Raw genomic sequence first — 25,872 nt, 5'->3', positions numbered from 1 at the left:
CCAATTTTTTCTTTAGTTTCCAAGAGGAGTAGCTACTGTCATGCCGGGCGCTAGGCTGAACCTTCGAATTCTCATAGCTGGGAATGCGCCTGTCAGCTCCTATGATCCTCGTCATGGTGAGTTTGACTAGTGTGACAGAGTTTTCAGACTCTTGCACCTCTCGTCCTGTAGGCGACCAACCTCCTGCAGGCGACCAACCTCCTGCAGGATTTAGTGATGCAGAACCTCAGGGTCCTCGTTATTTGGATTCCCATGGGTCGCGCGACCTGGAGCTCCTCCCCCTGGGTTTCCTCCTCATGCTCTAGTTCAGTCTCACGCTGTGCCGCATGACATGACATGTCAGCATCTCATGCTAGAGAGGGTTCTCATGATTTTCCTTCCTCGCAGAACCCATCTCGCCTCGCCCCTGTGGTTGCTTCGTCCTCGGACGAAATACCATCGGCGTTTCTGGCGGCAGAAGGTCTCCCTTCCCGGGGTAAACCTTTCGCCAGGAGAGACGTTCACCAGTCTTAGTGGCCTCCACCGCCCCAGAGACAACAGCCGCCCACGCAACAACGCCCAGACTCTCTGCCCAAGGGGAGGCCTATGCCAACCTTGCCTGCAGGTAAGCCTCCTACAGGGAATAGGGCTAAGAACCCTTCTGAGGTTCCTAAGCCTAGGGATCCGTGCCATCCTAAGGACCTCCCTCCCAGCTCATCGGGAGCCCGCTACCCCGCATGGCTGCGAGCATTGTTTGACGTAATGCAACAAGCTGTGACGGGGGTCACTCCCTGTTTCCAGTCTGTAGGAGGCACTCCTAGAATTCCTCTGTTGCCGCCTCTTCTCCAGCCAATCTTAGGAGGAGTTCTAAGGATTCCGTTCCAGCTGTTCCCCCTTGCAGGGAGAAAAACTTCTCGCCTCACAAGAAAACTACAAGGTAGCCCCTTTGCAGTTCCAGGTCTCAAAGGCCAAACCGAAGGGGAAGCGGATCCATCCTTCAAACCTCCCCCCCCCCACACACACACACACGAAGACATGGCAATTTGCTACAGGGACTCTTTCTGTCCCTCCCCGGTCAAGATAAAGCTTAAGGAGGCACATCTTTTCTGCAGACTAGCAGAGCCTGTAAAGCCCTTGCCTGCCCCAGGACAAGGAGCCCAAGGATTTGTTTACAAATACTAAATCCTTGGCCAGGCTTCCCCCCTACTCGGCCTGATAGGCAGTTGGAAGTGAGCACGTCTACAGCAGTTACCCTGTCTCCGGATTACACTGATAACTTGGACCCACTCCGGGGTCCTATGGGTGAGAGCTCGGAAGTAATGGGCAAAGCAATCTCGAGGACGATGATTTGCCAGATGCTGCTAGCCCTAAACTAACGGAGGATGAAGAGGAGTCGAAACATGCCCTCGGGCAGGTTCTATCCTGCATCACTGGGCTGCCAGATCCACCGGTAGACCCTCTTGATGGGAAGGAAACGGTCTTGGACTCGTTTTGTGGTACTCAGAAATCCCTGAAGGCCAGTGCAACTCCGCCATGGTCAAAGGGACTGAGGAGTGCCAAACGGAAAGCAGTGTCCCAGGCAACTGGGTCTTCCTCCTCTCATCATTCCAACATCCTCCAAATGTTTTTCAGAGGAAGAATTACGAAATCCTTAGCAAGTCTCTTCCTGCTTTGCCTCACGACCATTCCATAGAGGCACTCTCAAGGGCTATGCCCTTTGAGAAGCTCACGGGACTTCCAGTCTCGTTCTTGGCTCCCCAGATACTCAACCAAGAGAAAGTCGCTAAGTACGCCATGCAGACGACTTCGTGCCTCGATTTAAGGTTGGGTTCTTTAGGACAACTGATTTGGTCTAAGGACTGATCTTATAGAGTCCTCCAGGAAGTCTATGGAGACTTTCCTGTTGGGCAATCGAGTTTCTCTACCATCAGGTAGTGAACCTCTGGGCCAACACCATCCTTAAGAGGAGGGATGCTGTCATAGGAAGATTCCATAGACAGCTCCCTCAGGCTGAGGTGGTAAGACTCAGAAATGTACCTTTTGAAGATAGCTCTCCCAACACTGCCAACCGAGTTGCAAGCATCCCCAACTAGCAGGGACGTTGTTCACGTCTGGAGGCTCTGCCTCCCCTTCCTTTTTGGCCTTTCCCTTGAAAGTGTTGTCTAGGTTGGGAAGGCCTCTTGCCAGTGTTCTGCAGAGAAGAGTCCGGGAAGGGGTCATGTGCTTGCTGTGGTGCACCTTGAGCCTTAGGCACAGGAGGTGCCAAAGGGAAGGGAAGACGTGAAACGGCCCTGAAAAGCAGCAAGTCCTGACTTGCCTTCCTCTATTTCTGTGCTACAGCCTTGACTTTGTCCACAAGGAACAATGAAGGAGAGGAGACACAAGTTACGCAGGAGGAGGACCTCCCTTTTCAGCACCTGCTTCATGAAACTAGAGACAATCGAGTCTTATCATTTTAGGGTCCAGTTAGCCCATTGGCTGGCAGCATGCGTGCTAGAAACTCATCAGTCCTGGCTTCAGACAATGATGTCTTAGAACTTCTTCCTCTCCAGTTTAGACAGGTCTTCATTGTCTGCCAAGTATGGTTCACCCAGGAGGAGGCCTGAAGGGTTTCCATTGCAAGCCTCTCCATCACTAGGGCATTGCCCGAAGTGAAAGGAGACTGGCTGCGAAGCCAACTTGTCCAGGAACGCGCCCTGGGCCAGGGCCGACACTGCCGAATCTACTAGCAGTAGAGTAGTAATATCTATCACAATATCAATAGAGTTCTTATGTTGTCTTACGAACGGTGGAGGAAGTGTTCTCGAGGAGCTGCTAGCCCTGAGGGGGTGCTTCTTTGCAGAAATCTGCGAGTTCATCTTTATTAGGGAGATCACTTGGGTTTAGGAGCAGTACAAAGTAGGTTTAGGGATGTGTTCCAGCTCTTTGGAGTAGAGAAAGTGGTTTTGGCAATTATGCTGTTAACTTTTCAAATACAAGCCGAGACTCTCAGGAAGACGAAATCAGACTCTCCCAGTTCGGTGGTTGGAGGCTTAGTGCTGGGAGGTTTTGGTTGGTCACTGTCTGAGCAATCTGAATCATCAATCAGGATCTCAACTTTGTGGGTCATACCCAACTGTTTCAGGGGTGGGTCATAGTCATCAAGAGGTACAAAGGGCAATGAGGCCAGGGAAGGCTTCCGAAGGCTGAGATGCCAAGGCACCTGCTATAACCTGTTAAATTTTCCGCTGCAGAAGAGGATCGTCGACACATATTTTGAGGCCCAATTCTTCGGCAGGGAAGCCATGTCCTTCCTACCCCGAGAAGGATTCAAGGATGTTTTGCGTTCCTTTCAAGGAAGGGCCTGGGTAACCTATAGTTTCCCGTGGCTGAAAAAGCTCCAGGGGCCCGAGAGGCTTGAGAGAGTCCTCAGGAGGAAGAGGAAAGTCTCAGAGGAGGGATAGGAGAGGGTGAATCCCCTGTTTCAATTCAACAAGGGAGAGCCTATAAAGATATCTCCGAATGATCTATTGGTACGAGGATGAGTGGTGTCTCCTGGAAGAGGCGTGACCGGCTGCCTCTGAGGGACCTTCGAGAAAACCAGGCCGAGCTCTTTCCACAAGAGGTCCACATCCGGTCGGCGAGGTTTTATATTCCCAGTCTCTGTGGTGCTGAGAAACGTGAAAGGTCAGTACTCGAGAGAGCTAGTTGAGTTGGGGCCTTAGGCAGGGGGGGTGGCGGGGGCATGGAAGGATGATTCCTCGAAGACACATCCAAAGTTAACAGAATAGTAGCCAGTTTGTCGGGTAGGACAGACAGAGAAGTAGCCTTGGTCTGTGCAGATTGGGATACCAGAGCTGCATTAACGATGTTGTTTATCCAATCCGCATCAGGATCCCAAGGAGTGGATGGTTGGGAGATTGGGGAGCTTGCCCTTGAGGGTAATAGGTGCGATCAGCTAACTCTTTCACAAAAGGAGTTCAAACCGCGTGCACAAGCTGTGATGTCGTTTAGCTCAGACCTCACCCTTGAGGGCATAAGGTGCGAGAAGCCATGCCACACTCACGAAAGGTGTTCAAACCTCGTGCCCGAGCTGTGACGTTGTGTAGCTCGTTGCTCGTGGTTGAGTCACGAGGGGGATTGCAAGAGTAGACCTCGAGCAAGTCTTCAAAAGGCCGAGGGTGTGGAAGACACTTGGCCTGGGGAAAGAAGGAAGGAAGATGGTAATTAGCCTCCCCGGACTCCTCTTGGGAATACTCTGGAAGGGCAGGCTCCTCCCAAGCACTACCTGCTGATGCTAGGCAAGGGCATTATGGTGTATACGCCATCTTTATTTAATAAGGGTGCCCATTGGCGCAGAGGAGCTGGGTGAGGCACTCCCTTACTTGCTGCAAAGCTTGAGCGAGCTGGTGAGTACTCCCAAGCACACTTATGAGAAAATTGACATTTGCTAGAAAGTTGAAGACTTTGCTCAACCATGTGGAGCCACTCAAAGACACGAGGGTGTCTGCTGAAGTTTACCACAGGGCTGGCAGGCACTGGGGTGGGGGCTGAAGCTGAGCGGTGTTAGCAAGTGCGTGAACAAATGAAATTGTTACCCCGAGGAGGAATATTCTGCAGGACCTCAGATGGAAGAGGAAGCAGCAGTGAAGGGTACACAGCTGGATGGAAACTGATCCCTTCACTCAGCACAGGAAGAGGAAGAGCCTACGCCGACCTCTGCACAAGGAGGTAGAGGTTCCTGCGGTAAGCTACCCCTCGACGCCTCCAAGTCTGCCTTTTCAAGGAGAACCCTGAAGTCCCAACAAAGGCCAGAGGTGAGAAGTGTAACAAGGACTTCCTTTTGGGAGTTGGTCACAATTGTTTCTCCATTGCCTAAAAGTTGTTCAGGAGTTGAGGAACATCCCTCTGGTCCGACCAAATTCTGGAAAAATCCGACAGAGGCAGGAGTAGTGGTTTCTACGGAAGAAAGAAAAAGTCTGGGTCCTCTGCACAAGGGGAAAGCTGGTGGTGATCTGCCTCCAGCGGCGAATGTAAGGTGCCACAGGGGCAGTCCTCAATGCTAGGGCAAGTCAGTATGCTGCTATCTCAGGAAAACAGTGCAAACAACCTGAAAAGAAAAAACAATGTTAATTAAAGCTGGGTGAACCCAAGATAGAGGAGCGACGCACATCCAATTTCTCTAACAACCGAGTCAAAATTGGTATAGATAGTCAGTGTTTTTGGTGAATAAGAGCCAAAACTGCTAACCACTGCCCCTCGCTATCCAGGGGTTGTCTGCCACCTCGCTCAAGTTTTTTTTTTTTTTTTTTTATGGCTGTGAATACCCAGCTATGCTGAGTTATTCCTATTAAAAGATAAGGGTTTGTATTCATGTCGTAACAATTACACGTAAGCAAATTTCAAAAACCAAAACTCTGGCAAGAGAGTACAGAGAAACTTCAAACTCAAACCCTGAATTTGACACTTTGAACGGTGTAGAATCCATATAATTACTTCTGAACATGTTATGTACAAGAAAGAGAATGCAATTATATCTTCTCCATTTTTAATAACTTATTCATCTAATTAAATTAATACTCCTTCAGAGTATTAACTAGCATAAATGAAAAAAATATGATCCTGAACACAAGGAACATTCCATTGTTTTTGTATTTAAAATAATAAATTACAAAGTAACCATCATCACATTTTATCTTTAATTATTATAAGAGTTACCTTATGTTTAGTAAATATACTTAAAACTTATATTTCCAAATTTATTTATGATCGGGAAACAGGGTTATCTAAAAGAAAGTATGTCGACTCTGTAAAGCTTCCAACCAATCATTCCAAGTTCATCAAGGTCATTACAATTTAGTATCTCAGTAAGTAAATGATAATTAGTACAGCACAAAACCCTAAGTACTACTTCAAAATTTGAGTATGGAAATAAGAAATTTATTAATTTAAAAATTCACAAGAACTAAACGGTCATTATAAATAACCACAGTTTTAAAATATAGAATTTAATCATGAAAACTAATTTTCTGCTAAAATGACAAAATGTACCTACAGGTTTTTGTACAGTACAATAAATAACTTGCATGTAATGTTTTCCACAGTTGTCCTTCTTAAGAAATGCCCCCCCCCCCCCAAAAAAAAAAAAAAACATACTAACAGACCTTGAATGAAATACAGCTTATAAGTAACATTAAACTTCACAATGTTGATAAATAATTTTAACATTATTTTAATCTGTGCTTGGAATAATCCTGCTCATGGTTCTATCTTTGCTGTACCATTTGTTGGTGGAGGTGGAGGGGCTGCATATGGACAACCCAAAAATTGATCAGCAATGCGTCCAGCTTCCCTCAGCCCGCTCAAGAAGGCGCCATGAACAGTGGCTGGATAATTTCTTATTGTATGTTCTCCACCAAAGAATAATCTGTCAAATGAAAAATTTACAAACAAAATGTCGCAAATTTTCAAAAATAATTATTTATATTTTTCCTAGCTATAAAAACCTGACTCCTTTAATAATGAGAATCAATTTAAGTGCACCTAGATCTCTCAACTCTGCAATTGAAAACCGGGGTAGCGGCAGTAGGGGATTCAGAATAAGAAGATTCAATTGGTGTGGATGATGATTGAGCGAGTTGTATTTATTTATTCATGTATTCTACCAAGGCAATTCTGTAAAATACCTTTAAGGGGGGCGTAAGACAAAAAAAAAAGTAAACAAAAGGGCTTTTCTTCTTTTAGCTCCTTTAAACCTGATTGGGGATTCAGCCAAGTTTGGTTGGTACTGCTAGAGTGCCACAGCCCACCCTCCCCCATCATCCACCACAATTCAAGCTTCATATTCAGAATTGCCTACTGCTGCTACCTCAAGGGTTAACATGGTAACCGGTGGAAAAACCAGGGCTTATCAGAACTGCATCTCAGTCGCTTGCCATCATTCATTCCTATTTCTGGCACGTTCTTTTGCCTCTCACATCTATCTTCCTATCACCAGGAGCTTTCTTTACTCAGTCCATCCACCCAGACCTTGGCCCTCCTCTTGTACTTCTCCCATCAACTCTTACATTCATTACCTTCTTCAATGTAAGTTAGCTTTGAAATTTGTGATATGTTCCTACACAAACAAACAGTCCTTTTAATGAGACTCTTTTTCAAGTGGGTGGACATCCCTATTACTGTACCAAACTGGCTGGCTAAAATCTCAAGATGGCTATGCTAAAACTGATAAGGTGCTAAGTAGCATAACATCTTAGACACCTTGCAAGCCAAGGACGAAAATAGCGTCCGGTTCACGACCAAGGCAACAAAAGTCGTTACACAAGAAAATATTTCTTACACTAGTGAGTCTGTTAACTAAGGCCTATCAAAACCAATACATATACATCCTCCACCTCATAATGAGGATTGTGGAATGAACATTTCTATTTAACAGAAATAAAAAGCTGCTAGCTATCAGTGGTGTTTGCCTGTATCAATGTCCATCCACCTTTATGAGGTTCCAACCTCTATACCCAAAAAGAAGGGGAGAGTAGAGGAAATGAGCCTTAACACTCTCACTCTCACCATACGTGCATTGTAAGCATCATCTTGGACATGATACTTTTGGTACCTCACGGAACATGACCAGTGGTCCAACTAGAAGGCTGCAGCTTCCATGTTACAGACCTACTAAGTGGAAATGAGGAAAAGAGAGATCATTAGGATCTTTCTTACAAAAAGACCTAGAGGAGTCATCCAGTTTCTTAACCTTCTTCTTAGAATCTTTGTTCTCCCTTCTTTTGGATACCTTCAAAAAGGATGAACAAGGGTCTTGTTACTTCTGAGCAGGAAACACCTTCAAGACACTGGATCCAAATGTGGATGCTTAGATGAAAAAAGCTTCAATGATGGATCGGTCCTCTCACAGGGCCATCCATAGACAAACTCGATTGTTGACAATCTGTAATTTTCAACATAGAGGATGCATCTTGTTGATCTTGATTAACTGTGCCTCTACATGTAAGGATCTAACAAAAAAGCTAAGTCAGTTACACCGGAATACTTTCCTTATGTTCAGCAATGGCTATTGGACTGGACTGTCCGAGGCCACGAAATTGGTGTACTTGCGTGTCTTTTTTTTTTATCTATCCCATGTATGTGGGGGAGTAAAGGGGGTTGAGTGTGAGTTGAGAACACAAACCTGTATGCCTATCAGTGAGCGAACTTGTGTCTGAATATATACAAGTGCACCAGTATGTGACTGCTCTAGGTTATATGGATTGCCAAAAGATTTTGAGTCCAAGTCCCCTGCTCACTCAGACATATTGCTCATGAGTGCAGATACTTAAAATTACATAACAATATACAGTGATGCCTCAGCATACGAAAGTAATCCGTTCGGGATACGGTTTTGTATGCTGATTTTTTCGTATCCTGAGTCGCGTTTTACATGTAAACGCCTAATCCGTTCCAAGCCTTATGAAAAGACACCTTTCTTTCATAAACACGCTAAACTGTAGTAATAAACATGCAATGCAGCCATTTCTACCATTCAATAATTAACCCAACCGTTAAAACCAGCCTAATCCATTCCAGAAACCACCATGAGATTATTCAATAATGTACACTAGTTATAGCCTAGTTATCCCCTCCAAGCCCTAAGAAAACGGTCCGTTTTCTTTACTACTGTATAATAGTTACGGTACTGTATGTAAAGCATTTGTATCAGTGGTGTATTGTTACCTGTACACCTAAATTAAGGGTTGATACCCTGAAAAAAAAGGTACAGTTAATTAACAAAAAAGTTGAAAATTTTTAAAATTACTCTCAGCGACGAGTTGGGATCTCGTAAGCTTTTCGTATCCTGAAATTTTTTTCGTATACTGGGGCATAAAAATCTTCGTATCGCTTTTCGTATCCTGAATTTTTCGTAAGCAGAAACTTTCGTATCCAGAGGTATCACTGTACATAGAATAGGCTTTGATAAAAAAAAAATATAACAGGCTCAAACAATTCAATTATATACATTAATCCCACATCAGTATCAAATTACTCTTCCCCATAATATAACTGAGTATATTGTGATGTATTTGGTCTTATATAACTCAATGATTTAATGTCTTTTCAGTCATGGTGACTTCACACATATGATATACCTAAAATTTCTATTCTAAAGACTACTAAGAGAACACGAATTTTAAAAGTAATACTGTATGTATTTTTGCTAGGTATACAAACCAGAATCCTTTAAAATACATATGCCTTCAGCAGAGCTGGAATAGATGGGAAATTTTATTCAAAGGACTTGAGTTTGTATAGATAAGAAAAACCTTTCACCCTTTTAAATATTGATATGTCTTCGGCAGCTCTGGAATTGCCATTAAATTGTTAACAAATTTGAGGTGGGGATGAAGCCCCACCCACCCTGCAGTCACAGAATAGCCACTCTTTGTCTTTGGCCGCAACCAGTGCGGACGTACTGTTGCGTTGCCTCACTTGTTTTTATTGCATTTTTTCTTTTTTTCCTCATGTTGATTATAAGCTGACGCACATCCTAAGGTAAGCAAGTGGTGAAGTGGATCCTCATGTGTTGTGTACATTTCTGAGGAAATGACACAAAGTAGCAGCCCCCAATACCTCCTTCAGGAAGAAAATGAGCTTGAAGCAAAAATTGTCTTGCATTGTGGTAGTTTCTTTGGCTCAGGAGAGAGTTACCTGATTAGGCCTGAGTGTCGCCTGCACCTGCATACTTGATAATTAGAACTAATCATCTGCCGGGTACACCTGGCACTGACAGTTTTCCGTGTAGTGGTTTCTGTTTTGGTGGAGGAAGTACTTGTAGCTTCCTTCTCCAAGGGAGTGCAGTCATAATTGGCTGCCCAGACCATAATTCCTTTGAGACAGCTAGTAAGAATGGTTTGCAATGGGAAACAGAGAAAGTTTATTCTCTCTCTCTTCTCCCTCCTTTTCTTCAAATACTTCCTTCCTGGAGAAGAAGAGAAAGAAAACAGTTGTGTGGGAAGACCTGTTACTAAAAGTACATTGGAATTTACAGTGTAGTGATCCCTCTCTTTCTTGAGGAGGGAGTGTCAGTTAAGGCTTAGGGGTATCGTTCATGACACCTCCTTTTGTCAATATGCACCTCACACATCAACTTGTATCTTCCAAGGTCAGCTAGCAATCTTCAGTGGGGTGACAGCAAACTGCTGTTTTATCAATTGCAGGGAAATAGTCTTACCCAGACTGATCTCCAGCATTACATGGTAGGCCATTGGAGGTATCGTTCATGCAACTGCCTCGTGCCGGTGTGGAGCTCACACATCAACTTGTGCCTTTGGGGTCAGCTAGCAATTATAAGCTTGATGGGGCAGCCACCACTATTTCATCAGTTGCAGGTGAACAGTCCTACCCAGACCAATCTTCAGCACCTTATGGTAGGGTGATGTGGGTATCCTTCATACTACTGGTAGTCATCGACTTACGACTGTTCAAATTTACGATCACTTTTTAAATGTAATGTCACCAGTCTATTGGAAATAGTACACTAAAATGAAAACTATTTTCTTAGAAATAATATATGTTTATATATGAAAATTAATAAATTTATCTTGGTAAGTTAGTATTTTCTTTTACAGTATACAGTATCCAATTTAAATGAAAAAAATTTTAAGAAAAGTTTTAATATCTGTCGAATCAATACTGTATCATATATCTGACGAAGTCATATTTCTAGCAAAACCGTGGAAAACCATTGGGCAAATCGAGTGATTTCCTTTCAACGGGCCATGGGGATTGAGCTGAGAGTGCTAGCACAGGTAATTTGAGCACCGAATATTCACTGTATGAGTTGAGCAACTGCTTGTTCCAAGAAAACTCTCAGGTGAAAGGAATGTTTTCACCTTTAGTGCACACTGACCGAGCTAAGACAGCTTGCCAAGATCTCCAGGAGCTCTAAAGAGCTATAACACAATGATGTCGGAACACATTCGTGCTGGTGAGTCAGCTTGTTAAGCAAACCTTTCAAATGGCTAAAATAATTTGATCATCATCGGATTGGGAAGCAACTGGCTTCTAACAAGAGAGGATGAAAATGTTGAATAAACAACACTCGCTAAGACACGTGTTGCTCGCATATGTCCATCGAAAAACCTTGAAGGGTCGGCCAATAAACACAGAGAGAAACAGACTTCCTCGTAGAGAAGTCTGACCCTGGTCAAAAACTTCATAGAAGTCTAAGTCTAAGGAAGTGAGAATGAGCTTTCACACTAGGCTAATCTGAGGAGTTAAACAGAACATGATAGCATTAATCAAGTTATCGACTCAAGGAAAATATCCCTGAGACGCTATAGTGTCATACCAGGAACAAAGACCAAGAGCATAGCTGGGATTTGCCCAGTTTCCTGCCAGCAGGGACAGAGATCTGTCTCCACTCATTGCTGAAATCAAAGTGGAGTTCTAGTGAATGAACGCGGAAGGGTGTGTGTATGCTTCCCTCCTATCGACTGGAAACAACCTATATGGTTATTATCACTTATTAAAAGTTTCAACAGCTGTGTTCCAGCTTCCCCAAAGTTACACTACTACATAAAAAACGAAGGTTTGTATTAGTGTCGGAACAACTCTTTGCTATGGTACTGTACTTACTCGGCGCCCGTTTTCAACTCTCTGATCTGGGCATGGCAGGTAATGGAGGTACTGTATAGTGGTGGGGGAGTATATTTTTGTGAAGTTGGCACTTCTGAATTAATACCCTTTAAGTTTTCAAGGGAAGGATTCAAAGAAATCATGAAGAATTAAAAATGATGTTATCCTATTTAATGATTTACTAGTGATTACTGTCTTCTTTCAATCAGTTCCATTATTCACAAGTGTTGGCTCACTTTTCTTTTCATTGTCTTACTCTTCCTAAAATGAGAATTCAAATTGAGCAACACATACCTTGGCGGAAGAGGTGGTGTATCGGTTGCATTCTGTGGTTGACCCTGAGCAGCATTCTGGGATGGCTGAGGTGGTGAAATAGGAGCAGCAAGGATATCATAGTCATTGCCTGATGCCCCAGTTGATACAAAAGAATAGGACCCTCTTGACCAGGGATCAGCTCTCCATCTTGTCACTACAGTTTCTTTTGGCTGTTGATGATTAGATTATGTTGATCCATACTTACATATATGCCAATCTTTATTAGAATATACATAATAGATTGTCTGAACAAAAATACTTTTTTATATGAAAAACTGGATTTATATCATTTTATCAATATAGATTATTGCAAGTTCATAACACTTGAAGTACACAGCCACTATAATGAATAATATTGTAAAATATAATACACTGTATATTATATATTTTAAGACGTCTCCAACAATTTGAAAGTCAGTTTTTTATCGGTGTAAAATGACACTTTAGGATTAATGCCAAGTAATTTACTTTTACACTAAAAAACATCAATTGTCAACAAAATATTAATAGTTATTCAAAGATGAAATGTACTGTACAAAGTTTCAGCCACTGAATCAACATATTTATTGAAAAGTTTTATACTGTTAATCTTATAAATATGCTAAAAAGTTGAAAACAAAATTGTAAGGCAACAAATATGTTATTGGGGTTATTATTAGTATAATACCCACCTCTAAAGCCAGAAATTAGTAGACCAGTTTAAAGATTTAGATATTAAAATGGAGGTATTTTTTATAAAGAATACGCTGTTTGAACACTGGGTGTGATTGGTTTTAACATCTTTCATTAGTCCATGAAATTTTCCAATTAATAATGATGAGGTTTAAACATGTGAAATAATCACTGACAGGAATAACTGTATTCAACCTAGTCATAGCACAAACTTTATTAGCATAATTTCTCTTCCTACAAAGAGAGTGAGTCCTCATCTTTCAATATTTACAAAGAATTCCTCTAATATGTGGAATGTTAATCAAAGTCCCATACAGTCAGCAGCCACTACATGCAATAAGCTCTCCAAGCCCTAAATGGCCACCAGTCTCATTTGAGTACCTGAGGGGGGAGCAACACAGTTGCGTTTCACTTTAAAGAATACTTGTGTGATTTGATCATGTATACCAACAAAGAAATACTCTAAAATAGCCTTTACATAATCACGAAGAAAGACTACAATTGCAGGTGTCTCAGTTAATGGTGAGGTGAGAAGTGAGGAGAGCTACATCTCTTAAGTTGGGGGGGTGTTGAGGGGGGAGGGTAATGCCTCACCTAAGGAATGTCACCACTGGCTAAAGAGAATGGCATGATTATGCATGGTTGCATAAAACATACTAAAATACCCCTTACCCAATAAGGAATAGAGGCCAGAACCACAGTCTTCATTGGTTGGCTGGGTAAAAGGAGGGGCTGAAATCATGGGGAGGAGCTTTTATAGTAAAATATAATTTGGTGTGATATACAACCATGTGTTGTACTCTTTGATAAGATAAACAAATGATTTTAACTACCATATGGTTTATATTTGTAAATGGCATGTCCAGTACGGCATATATTATTGTACCTAGCATGTTTTGATGTTAGGAGTACATCATCGTAGTGAAGAGATTTTTAAAAAATCCCTTTCACAAGCCCACTCCCTACAAGATCCAGCAGTAGCCTTCTAAATACCCCACAAAGAAGCCAGCTCCTGTTTCTCACCCAAAACAGAGGTTTCATCAGGAGGAGTGGGGCCACCATTGTTACCTCTATCAAGGTCAGTCAAACTTGGTGTTTAATGCACAAGGAGGCCAATGGAGATCCTTCAAGAGAAACAGAGGACCCAGTAAACCAAATAGAGGCAGGGGGTCTCCTTCATTTTTGGGAATATTGGATCTCTTCTCAGTGGGAACATAGTCTCAAAGGGGCTCCTCCACACCACAAGAACTCTAGAACTCTACTCTTCTGTACACAAAATGATGAGGAAAGGAGTACAGTAATAGAAAGGTGCAGGTTTCTAAAAGCCTCTTCAGAGATGGGATCCACTCTATATCTCGGCTCTTGAGTGAGGAGACAGCAGGCTCTGTCTGGTGACGACTTCAAAATTATACTTGCAGAGATCCACATCTTCAGGAGGTAGTTTGTTTCAAAATACCCAGACCAAACAGTCTCTTTAAACGTGAGAAATTTAGAAGTAATTGTATTTTTCCTAACAATACAAACCTTGAGCTCTTTATATATAATATACTTTCAGCAAAGCTGGAAACTAGCCTCAAGAATTTTAGTGAGGTATAACTATACACCGCTAGTTGGGGGGGAGGGGGGGGGTTTGGAGGTACTACTGGCTACCCCGCTCACACACATACACCTGTGCTATGCCGCCAATCACCCCTAGATGATTGCTCTCAAATAATCTCCCGGTTGTAACTAACTACTTCTGAAGGACAAGATTGAGATGTATCTTCAGTCACATACACTATGTCAGCCGGGTAGCTGATGTATAAGTCTGGTTAATGGTTACGGACTAGTAACACAGACCGAAAAATTTTCCGATATATAAAGAAGGTTTCCCAAATCTCAGGGCAGAAATACCCTCTAACAGGTACCACACAGCAAAACAAAGATCCAGGTGCAGCCGAATGGTTCATTGTGCCCGATACTCGATTGGGTAATATCGATAAATATTCGCAAATGAGACCTCCTTCTCCCTGATGACGGGTATTCCTTATGCCTGGGATAAAGGAAGAGCTCCCTTGAGGGCAGACTACCTATGTCAAAGTAAGAGCCCTTGCTCCTCCTCACGAGCGTCCATTCGGCCGCGAGGGTAGTACATGCAACTGGCAAAGCGAACAGCCTTTGTCACAGTATTAGCTTGCTTGCCCGTCTGTGGGTATGGTAAATTGTAACGTCTCTGCTCAGAATGAGTGCTCGTACACGAGCTTGAAGATCGTGAACACATATTCATGTGGTGAGCATTTAAGGTAGCTCATGGAGTCGCTTACAGGAACACTGTTTGCGCGTCAAAGCAGATCATCATTGCTCAAAAGAAAATGATCGCTGACTAGTCCAAGCATTGTGAACATGTTCGTGGGCGTGCGTGCACCTATGAGGAGCACATGCAGCTAGCAAAGCAATCACAGTTCAGACCTTTGTCGGTAGTAGGCACTTGCCCGTCTGCCTCATGGGTGGGACAAGTATACCTGCAAGCAAGTGACTACTTGTTTGCTATCATTTGTAAATGTAAGCATAAGCTGATTTCATCCCATCGGGAATAGAAGCTTCATGGAATAACCTCGAAGGGTTATGTCTTACATGACCGTTATGCCCTGAAGGCATGACAGAGTGAGGCAGAGATTATTATAATTTGCCAAGCTACAACCCTAGTTGGAAAAGCAGGGTCCCCAACAGGGAAAATAGCCCAGTGAGGAAAGGAAACAAGGAAAAATAAAATATTTTAAGAACTATAACAACACTAAAATAAATATTTCCTATATAAACTATAAAAACTAGGGCAAGAGAAATTACATAGAATAATGTGCCTGAGTGTACCCTCAAGCAAGAGAACTCTAACCCAAGACAGTGGAAGACCATGGTACAGAAACTATGGCACTACCCAAGACTAGAGAACAATGGTTTGATTTTGGAGTGTCATTCTCCTAGAAGAGCTGCTTACCATAGCTAAAGAGTCTCTTCTACCCTTACCAAGAGGAAAGTAGCCACTGAACAATTACAGTGCAGTAGTTAACCCCTAGGGTGAAGAAGAATTGTTTGGTAATCTCGGTGTAGTCAAGTGTATGAGAATAGAGGAGAATCTGTAAAGAATAGGCCAGACTATTCGGTGTATGTGTAGGCAAAGGGAAAGAACCGTAACCAGAGAGAAGGATCCACAGTAGTACTGTCTGACAAGTCAAAGGACCCCATAACTCTTTAGCGGTAGTATCTCAGCGGGCGGCTGGTGCCCTGGCCAACCTACTACCTACAAAGGATCAGAGGCTGGCAACATGTGAGAGTTCCTAAGAGTTCTCTATCTCGTACAGAGGAGTAATCAGAGAATTTGTCTCACAAGACTCGGTGTTCTCCATACCAAGGTGGGAAGTGGCGGCTGCTAGCGGTCGGAAAGCATTCATATCTATGGCAATAACCCCGCAATATTATGCCTAACGAGACTCATTGTGCCCTAGGGGCACAACGGTGGAATGCAGCGGCCGCAAGCAGTTAGCAGGCATTCCCGTCTGTGGCAAAAACCCGGGGGATTGTACAAGTTCACATCTCCTTGCAATTGTAAAGGTGAGAGCTCATGCATAACCAAAGTATCTTGTGCTAGAACCTCACTAAGAAGGTGTTAGCGAGTAACTGTAGTTGCGCAGACATTGTCAGCGAGAGGAGCTTGCCTGAGCACATCGATAACAGCGTTTGAGCAGCTGCTCGTCTGCAAGAGACACTAACTCGCGAGGGTTTGTTCCTTCATGCATGGGACAAACACTTATCATCACTCCCGGAGGAGGTCTGTCGAGTAGTCTAATATGCTCCTGCATTAGGAGGCATGAGTAAGACTGGAAAAAAGGTTTTTCTGTGTGTTAACACAGCAGGAAAACTAAACTTTCCCTCGTAAGGGAAGGAAAACCAGAGGAGGAGATCCTGAAGGGCCTGTACTCACATAACTCCAAGAGCCTTGTTGTGCCCTATGGCCACGATAATTAGAGTTGGTGGCCACAAGCAATCAGCCAGCATCATCATCTACGGCAATAACCCCAAAGGATTATAGCTGACAAGGCCTGTTGTGCCCCAGGGGCGTGATGTGATACGTAACCGCAACAACCACGAAGGGTTATACCTCACAAGGAAGGTTGTGCCCCAACAGGCACAATGTAGGTAATAACCGGGAAGAGTTATAGCCTACAAGTAGTTTCTCCCTCGTAAGAGATAGAAACCATGAGGGCCTGACCTCACAAAGCTCCAAGAGTTTTGTTGTGTCCAAAGACACGATGCCGTTAAGAGACTTGTCGATGAGAGAGGCAGCGACTGCAAGTAGTCGAGATGCATCACCATCTGCGGCAAAGCCCCAAAAGGGAAAATGCTCATGAGACTCATTTGTATCCTGAGGGTACGTCAGCGATGAGCAGGAACTGCAAGCAGTCACCTAACCCCTCGTCGCCAAGCTCCTAAGAGCAAGAGCAAGGCATGGAATCCAACTCCCGCCGGAGGAATATCCCGAGGGGGAAAACACTCAAGTGAAGGCAGTCTCTCCCGCGGGCGGGAAAGGCGACCGACACCCTGGTGGCGTTGCAGGCAATTCTCCCTGCAAGCGGGAAGATTGCTGGACAGTGGCTGGTGGAGAGTAACTTTCGTTCAAGCAGCTTCTGGGTCACCTTCGTACTCCAGTATTAGGAGGAATGTGGGAGAAAACCCAGACTAGTAACTGCGAGGAGTACCAGTTGTAACTACTCCTGTTCGTATGCTGGAGCTGTAGGAAAGAAGGTAGCAATGCATACAGAGCTACAGCTAAGGGCCTTAGGAAACTGTTGGTGTATTACCTCTTGATTCTCTGAAAGGATAACTGTAGTTAATCCTTAGGGAGGCAGATATGCTCTCCCACTGTGCACTGAACTGTAACACTCTCAAAAAACCATTCCTTAGCGGGAGACCCGAAAGCCCCTAGCAGGTAGGAGTTGCCACAAGCAGTAACAAGAGACTTCCCTGGTGGTGGACACCATTGCTTGGCTAAGGAAAGCGAAGGTGTCTGCACCTAAGGGCTGTCCAGGGGTCAACAGAGCTCTAACGGTACTTACTTCAAGAGTAACTATCACTCTTACTTGACCGTCCACCGGAGGAGAACGAGCAAGCAGAGTCAGAGTGAAAGGGATTAGGCCAACGTAGAAGGAAGCAGGGGTTTCTTTGCCTTCGAGGTAGACCCAGAAGGAGAAGAATCTGTTTTAGACTTCCTCTTCTGCCACCAACCAAATTTCACCCACTGGGAGGATGGTCACTCCCGACACAAGTGACAAGGAGAGTCCTATGCACCAGAGAGACTGCATGCAAGATGAAGGGAATGGGGAACAGCTTCAAAGGTGTAGCATTTGACATTCAAGGCCAGTCACGCCCAGAATATAGGAACCCTGAAACCCAAGAAATCCTCAACAAGAAAAGTCAAAGCCAGTTTGTCAACGGGTTAGAGAGATGGAATGTTCACACTCCTCCGAGCCAAAAGCAAAAGTGGCGGTATAGCACTTGTGTGTGTGAGAGAGGGGTAGCCGGTACTAGCCCCCTCCGCTAACTACCTCTAAAGTGTTATGGCTAGTTTCCAGCTTTGCTGAAAGTATATTCCCTATAAAGAGCTCATGGTTTATATTGTAGTGTGTCGGAACAAAGGGGCTATCCATACCTTGATGACCTCCTTAATTAAAAAAAAAACTGATCCTGTCTCCATCGCTAATACCCATATGAGAAAAATTGCCTCTCCACTATCATTCTTTGCTAATATGCAATTTTAGGACATCAAGAGTTTTCAAGGCTGTTCTGGCCATAGGGTGTTCATTAAATGCTACCTGAAACAAATCCACACAGTACAACATTCATGTGCGGTACTTAGTGCATCCGTGACCCCTGCAGGGGTAGCTCAGAAGGATAGCGGGGAGGGAAGGACCAAATCAACCATGTCCTTCAGGAGAAGCAAAATAATGGAAGGTCAGGCAGCCAGTATCCTTCAGTTTTCCTTATGAAGTAAGTCAGACTTATTAGTTTTCCTTCTTACTCTAGGGAAAATGGGCATGAGCTTCAGTTAATATTTCTCCCGTGGAGTCACAAAGGAGGGGGAGAAATAAAAGATGATTTTAGCATGATGACTACAAGGTAAGATTCATTTAAATAAATAAGAACACCATTAAGAAATAAATTTCTACCAAACATAAACCTCACCTTCTCAGAGGATTAATTCCCTCCCACTTTCGGAATATATACCATTAACAAAGTGCATGTCTGTACACATAACACAATCAAGAAATAAACGTATCAATCATGAACCTAATATTGTTAAGATTATTTTTGCATGAAAAAGATTCCTTATAAGAAGTGTGAAAAATTTACATAGATTCTGTACTGGAGAATCAATAGTTTGAAAGACAAAAATGGGACCGTATGAATTATATGAGAAGATAAAAATAGAGCTGTATTTCAACACATTTTATTAATAAGATTTTAAAGTTAGATTGCACTTATGTTAATAAACACTTTATGTATGAAAATAAATGACCCAGTAATCTTTAATCATGATTAGAACAGTGCTATTTTTACTTTTAGATGCAGACATTTTGTTTTTAAAGCAGTTTTGTTAAAGTAACTGCCATTGTTCATTTCTAATTGTAATATAGTATCGCTTTCTTGAATATCCAAAGATGTTATGTTTTTGAAAAAGATATTACATGACATCCTTGCTGCTGCTCGTGTCACAGACTTGAATACAGAGGCGGTGTGCATTCAAACAATGACATCCACAACAGAGGTGATCAAGTCGGTCCCTTGAGATGATGTGCGCATGGTATATTTAATGTCATACTAATTGCCAAACTTCCACTTTTATGTTTACAACTTGTTTATCATTAAAAAGGGAGGGAAATTGGTACCCCATAAGAATGGATTTTTAAAATTATTTCCCCTGTCATGGGAAATTTGTTGAGCTGTTTTTTTAACAAGTTCCATAACAAAATATATCCTCCCCAATTTCAAATTTGTCATATCTACCATAATACAATCCTACAAACTTCCATCTGGGGTAAATGATTGGAAATTAAAAGCATAATAAAAAATTACAGAAAACATAAATGCCATACATATACATAAAATATAGCACAAATTACCTGAGGTACTGCTGAATTTCCAAATATACCCTTCAAAACCGCAATGCATCGGCCAACGATAACATCGTCACTGACATTTTCCATGATGGCAGCTGCCTCCCCAGCAACTAATGCAAGCAAAACTGGAGCTCTATATAGATTCCAGAAGAGGAAAAGTTCACCTGGAATGTTATAAGTTGAAAAAATATATCTATCAAGATCTGAGGCTCTTAAGGACAAATTTCTAATATTTCTAAAGCTTATTTCCAAGTAAGGATCGGGAATTTATTATATTCATTATATAAAGCAAATGTGTGAGACAAAGATAAAAGGGAAAGGTGAAGTGATGTTTCGTGAAATGTCTGGAAGTGTGTCTGGGATTGAAAGGGGAAGAGCAAGAGAAGGTTTGGCTTTATTGCTGAGTGAATGGATGACAGATAAAGTAGTGGAATAGAAGGAGATATCATCTAGGTTAATGTGAGTAAAGGTTAGGTTGGGTAGGGAATGTTGGGCTTTTCTCAGTGCCTACGGGCCAGGTTGTGAGAAAAGTGAAGAAGAGTGGAATGAGTTCTGGAATGAATTAACTAGGTGTGTAGAGGGACTGGGTAGAAGGAATTATGTAGTTGTTATGGGTGACTTAAATGCTAGAGTGGGTGCTGGAGAGGTAGAATGTGTCATTGGGAAGTATGGCATACCAGGTGAAAATGAGTGGTGAGAGACTGGTAGATATGTGTGTTGAGCAAGAGATGGTGATAAGTTCTAGCTTTTTCAAAAAGAAAGATAAAATACAAGTATACATGGGTAACTAAAAAGAATGTTTGGAAGATTGAAAGACATGCACGTGTTTAGGGGTATGACTAACGGTATGTCTGATCATTTTTTGGTGGAAGAAAATTAGTTGTAGCAAAAGAGTGGGGGAATAGAGTAGGTGGATGTAAAAGGGAGCTAGTGAGGGTTGAAGAGCTAATAAAACCGGGGGTAAAAAGTAAATACCAAGAAAGGTTGAAAATGGCATATGACGAAGTGAAAGTAAGAGAAACTGGTAATTTAGAAGAGGTGTGGAAGTTAGTAAAAGAAAATTTTGTTGGGATTGCAAGTGATGTGTGTGGCAAGAAGTTTGTTGGAGGCAGCATGAGGAAGGGCAGTGAATGGTGGAATGAAGGAGTGAAGATAAAAGTGGAAGAGAAAAAGAGGGCTTTTGAAGAATGGCTGCAGAGTAATAGTGTAGAAAAATATTAAAGATATAGAGAAAAATGTGGAAGTAAAGCGCAAGGTAAGTGAGGCAAAGAGGGCAGCTGACCTGAGGTGGGGTCAGGTATTGAGTCATTAATATGAAGAGAATAAGAAGAAGTTTTGGAAAGAAGTGAAGAGAGTAAGGAAGGCTGGTTCAAGAATTGAAGAGACAGTGAAAGATGGAAATGGAAGGTTGTTAAAAGGAGAGGAGGCAAGAAAAAGGTGGGCGGAATATTTTGAAAGTTTACTGAATGTTGAGGATAATAGGGAGGCAGATATAATTGCTGTTGCAGGTGTTGAGGTGCCAGTGATGGGAGATGAGAATGAGAGAAATTACAAGAGAGGAAGTGAGGAGAGCACTAAATGAAATGAGAGTAGGAAAAGCATCTGGTATGGATGGTGTGAGAGCTGAGATGTTGAAGGAAGGGGGTGTGACTGTACTTGAATGGTTGGTGAGATTGTTTAATATGTGTTTTGTGTTGTCAATGGTACCAGTAGATTGGGTTTGTGCATGAATTGTACCACTATATAAGGGTAAGGGAGATGTGCATGAGTGTTGTAATTCAAGGGGTATTAGTTTGTTGAGTGTGGTGGAAAAAGTGTATGGTAGAGTACTGATTAATAAGATTAAGGATAAAACAGAGAATGCAATCTTAGAAGTACAGGGTAGTTTTAGAAGAGGTAGGGGTTGTATGAATCCGATTTTTACAGTTAGGCCGATATGCGAGAAATACTTAGCAAAAGGTAAGGAGGTGTATGTTGCATTTATGGATCTGGATAAGGCGTATGATAGAGTTGATAGGGAAGCAATGTGGAATGTGATGAGGTTATATGGAGTTGGTGGAAGGTTGTTGCAAGCAGTGAAGTTTCAACAAAGGTAGTAAAGCGTGTGTTAGGATAGGAAATGAAGTGAGCGATTGGTTTCCGGTGAGAGTGGGGCTGAGACAGGGATGTGTGATGTCGCCGTGGTTGTTTAACTTGTATGTTGATGGAGTGGTGAGAGAGGTGAATGCTCTAGTGCTTGGATGAGGATTGAAACTGGTAGACGAGAATGACCATGCATGGGAGGTAAATCAGTTGTTGTTTGCGGATGATACTGTACTGGTTGCAGACGCGGAAGAGAAGCTTGGCCGTTTAGTGACAGAATCTGGAAGTGTGTGTGAGAGAAGGAAGTTGAGAGTTAATGTGGGTAAGAGTAAGGTTATGAGATGTACAAGAAGGGAAGGTGGTGCGAGGTTGAATGAAGAGTTACTTGAGGAAGTGAGTCAGTTTAAATACTTGGGGTTTGTTGTTGCAGCAACTGGTGGAGCGGAAGCAGATGTACGTCAGAGAGTGAATGAAGGATGCAAAGTGTTGGGGGCAGTTAAGGGAGTAGTGAAAAATAGAGGGTTGGGCATGAATGCAAAGAGTTCTGTATGAGAAAATGATTATACCAACTGTGATGTATGGATCGGAGTTGTGGGGAATGAAAGTGACGGAGAGACAGAAATTGAATGTGTTTGAGATGAAGTGTCTAAGGAGTATGGCTGGTATATCTCGAGTAGATAGGGTTAGGAACGAAGCAGTGAGGGTGAGAACGGGTATAAGAAATGAGTTAGCAGCTAGAGTGGATATGAATGTGTTGAGGTGGTTTGGCCATGTTGAGAGAAAGAATGGAAAATGGCTGTCTGCTAAAGAAGGTGATGAATGCAAGAGTTAATAGAAGAAGTACAAGAGGAAGGCCAAGGTTTGGGTGTATGAATGGAGTGAAGGAAGCTCTGGTTGATAGGAGGATAGATGTGAGAGAGGCAAGAGAGCGTGCTAGAAATAGGAATGAATGGCGAGCGATTGTGACGCAATTCCGGTAGGCCCTGCTGCTTCCTCGGGTGCCTTGGAAGACCGCGGAGGTAGCAGCAGTAGGGGATTCAGTGTTATGAAGCTTCATCTGTGGTGGATAACGGGGGAGGGTGGGCTGTGGCACCGTAGCAGTACCAGCCGAACTCGGTTGAGTCCCTTGTCAGGCTGGGAGGAACGTAGAGAGGAGAGGTCCCCTTTTCTGTTTCATTTGTTTGATGTTGGCTACCCCCCAAAATTGGGGGAAGTGCCTTGGTATATGTATGTATGTATGTATAAAGCAAATCACTCAGGTTTAAACTTACAATTAGTATCTGTCAAGTCTTCATCATATTTACATACATACCTCTACTTGCTGTTGTGGATCCTACATGACCAAATAGGTTGGCATTAGGATCCCAAAACACTCGGTCAAAGCATAAAACAACCTGAAAAAAATTTTTATCAACAAATATTCATAACAGAATAATGTATAGGAGAGGTATTTTATCTTTTTTTAACCTATCAGTGCAGTGAAGAAAATGAAACTATCTTGCAAGACCTTCTTAAAGCATATTACTGTTTCAAATTTATGTGAACTATTCTATATCATATTTCATCTTAGATCTTCAGGATTAAAAAATAGTGTTTTGAGGAAGGAAAATCCTAATTTTGGGGAGGTACTGTTGGTTCCCAACGACTTCCCTGTAAAGGCTAGGACAGGGAATCCAATACAACATGACATACCAAAAAATAATTATATTCTATTCCAAAAAGTGTATCAGCATTTAAGCCATGGACTCAAGTGTGTATAAGGGAAACCCCTTAGATTCATGCTTTATTGAAATCATCACAGCACCTCTCATGCTCAATTTGTCTGCTAACTAATGGCACGTCACCCACCGAGAACCATTACTAACACTGAAAACAATGCTTACACAGATGTTTGTTTCTCATGCAGTAACCATCTTTTCAATCCAGGACAATGTCTCAGTCATGTTCTGCTTCCTTTTGTGAGTCTAGAGGGGTTGGAGGGGCTTGGGAACTACACAGCACCTCCACAAAAATTGAAGTTTCCTTCATCAAAACAATTTTTAGGGTGCTAGGCTGCTGCGTGGTTCCCAAGAACTAATCCCAGAACATAAAACAAGGTAGACTCATGCCCACAAGGGCAGTCACCTATAACCAAAAGAATGCTCTATTCATACTTAAAATGTGAAAAGAGAAGATTAACAAGTCAACCCAATCACCTCATGAGAGAAAATACCTGCAGACGACAAGCAGGATACCATCGTGGTACCTCTGCTATGGGACCCAGTTGAGGGTTCCTATCACTAATCCAATGTACACCATTAGTGCCAGGATTGAGCTGAAAACCATACACTCATGTTGATCTACTTGAATGTGTTTCAGGTAGTGTCTTGTCAACACCCTGCTGTAATGCTCTGGATATCCTGAAATTGCATATTAGCAAATAAGACAAATGAAGAAGCAATTTTTTCTCACTAAGGGTTTCATTACTGGAGAGTGGACTGGTCTTTTTGATGAAGGCCATGAGACACAAATAGGGCTGGTAGAAACTGACTTATTAAAACAGACTACTTTACTCATGATGCTGATATCTCCAAATATGCTTGCTAGGTAGACCACGGATAGAGGTCACCATAACTAGGCTGTAAAGCCAAAATATTAAAAGGTCCCACATCAGGAGGTGTTTTTCATTCTTGGCCAAGAGAAGACTCGGTATCAGTGTCAAGAGATATCTAGGAGTGAGTGTGAGGAACTCCCATTCTCTGAAGAGTGCTGAAAGTTCAGCAACTACCTCCCAAGGCTAAGACTATCAAAATTACAGCCTTCTGAAGTAGCTCTTTCACAGTAATATGGGAATTATCTAATTTGACAAAAAATAAAGCACTATATTCAATGACAAGGGCACTAAAAAGTTGGACCCACATTCGTTGCAAAACAAAAGGCAGAGTAATTTTGTCAAACGTATCCAAATCCAATCCACTTTATTAAAAGACTGCTTGAGGGATACAGTCAAGCCACATTAATAAGACAAAGTTTTTTGTCTTAAACTTCTCATCTTCAAATAAAAGGACCAGAAAGGAAGCCAAGAAGTCCACGGTTACCCAGCATGGGGTCCTATTCCTAAGGAAGGCCATCCATACCTTCCACACTGACTGGTATTGTCTGGTGGAAAACCTCTCACAGCTCGTTGAATAAGTGATGCTGTTATCTAAGAAGCCTCTTCCACATATTTGGAAGAGAAAATCCAAGTGTGAAGGTTCTGGGTCATAAAGGCGGAAACATGGATATCTATATCTGAATGTCAGATGCTGAATGAATGGAATCCATGGACAAGTTGAACCCCAAGCACAGGTGTCCCTCTTAGTCTGATAGGATTTCCAAAACCTTTGAAATATAATTTGTTGGATGATCATCTGTTCCAATCTGTTTAATCCAACTCTTGCAACTGCCTGAGAATCCACATTTGGAGTTCCATAAGCAGAAAAGTCTGATTTTCCAATGTTACAAACAGTTCCCCTTTGGAGATCAAAAACAATTTTGAGGATCTAGTAGAAGGAGATTTGATTTAGGATCCACTCTGTATAGAGTGCTGTCTGATTACTAACTTTGAAGAATGGCTGCAGAGTAATAGTGTAGAGAAGTATGAAAAATATAAAGAGAAAAATGTAGAAGTAAAGCGCAAGGTACGTGAGGCAAAGAGGGCAGCTAACCTGAGGTGGGGTCAGGGATTGGGTCATTCATATGAAGAGAATAAGAAGAAGTTTTGGAAAGAAGTGAAGAGAGTAAGGAAGGCTGGCTCAAGAATTGAAGAGACAGTGAAAGATGGAAATGGGAGGTTGTTAAAAGGAGAGGAGGCAAGGAAAAGATGGGCGGAATATTTTGAAAGTTTACTGAATGTTGAGGATAATAGGGAGGCAGATATAATTGCTGTTGCAGGTGTTGAGGTGCCAGTGATGGGAGATGAGAATGAGAGAGAGATTACAAAAGATGAAGTGAGGAGAGCACTAGATGAAACGAGAGTAGGAAAAGCGTCTGGTATGGATGGTGTGAGAGCTGAGATGTTGAAGGAAGGGGGTGTGACTGTACTTGAATG

At 42.6% G+C, this 25,872-nt stretch overlaps 1 protein-coding gene across 1 annotated transcript in view; it reads right to left on the bottom strand.

Moving 5' to 3' along the window:
* Positions 1–5,706: 5,706 nt before the first annotated feature.
* Positions 5,707–25,872, bottom strand: part of LOC137622982 (lysine-specific histone demethylase 1A-like) — a 137,651-nt gene continuing 117,485 nt past the window's right edge. The window contains exons 13-16 of the mRNA XM_068353593.1: positions 23,116–23,197; positions 19,725–19,885; positions 11,878–12,068; positions 5,707–6,385 (exon numbers count right to left, since the gene is read on the bottom strand). Of these exons, the coding sequence (XP_068209694.1) occupies positions 6,217–6,385; positions 11,878–12,068; positions 19,725–19,885; positions 23,116–23,197 (603 nt within the window). The 3' untranslated portion in view covers positions 5,707–6,216. The remainder of the gene's footprint in view (positions 6,386–11,877; positions 12,069–19,724; positions 19,886–23,115; positions 23,198–25,872) is intronic.

Source organism: Palaemon carinicauda, chromosome 30 (genome assembly GCF_036898095.1).
Source record: "Palaemon carinicauda isolate YSFRI2023 chromosome 30, ASM3689809v2, whole genome shotgun sequence".
Lineage (NCBI taxonomy): Eukaryota > Metazoa > Arthropoda > Malacostraca > Decapoda > Palaemonidae > Palaemon > Palaemon carinicauda.
Note: the sequence above shows the minus strand (reverse complement) of the source record. Positions and strands in the feature narration are given on the sequence as shown.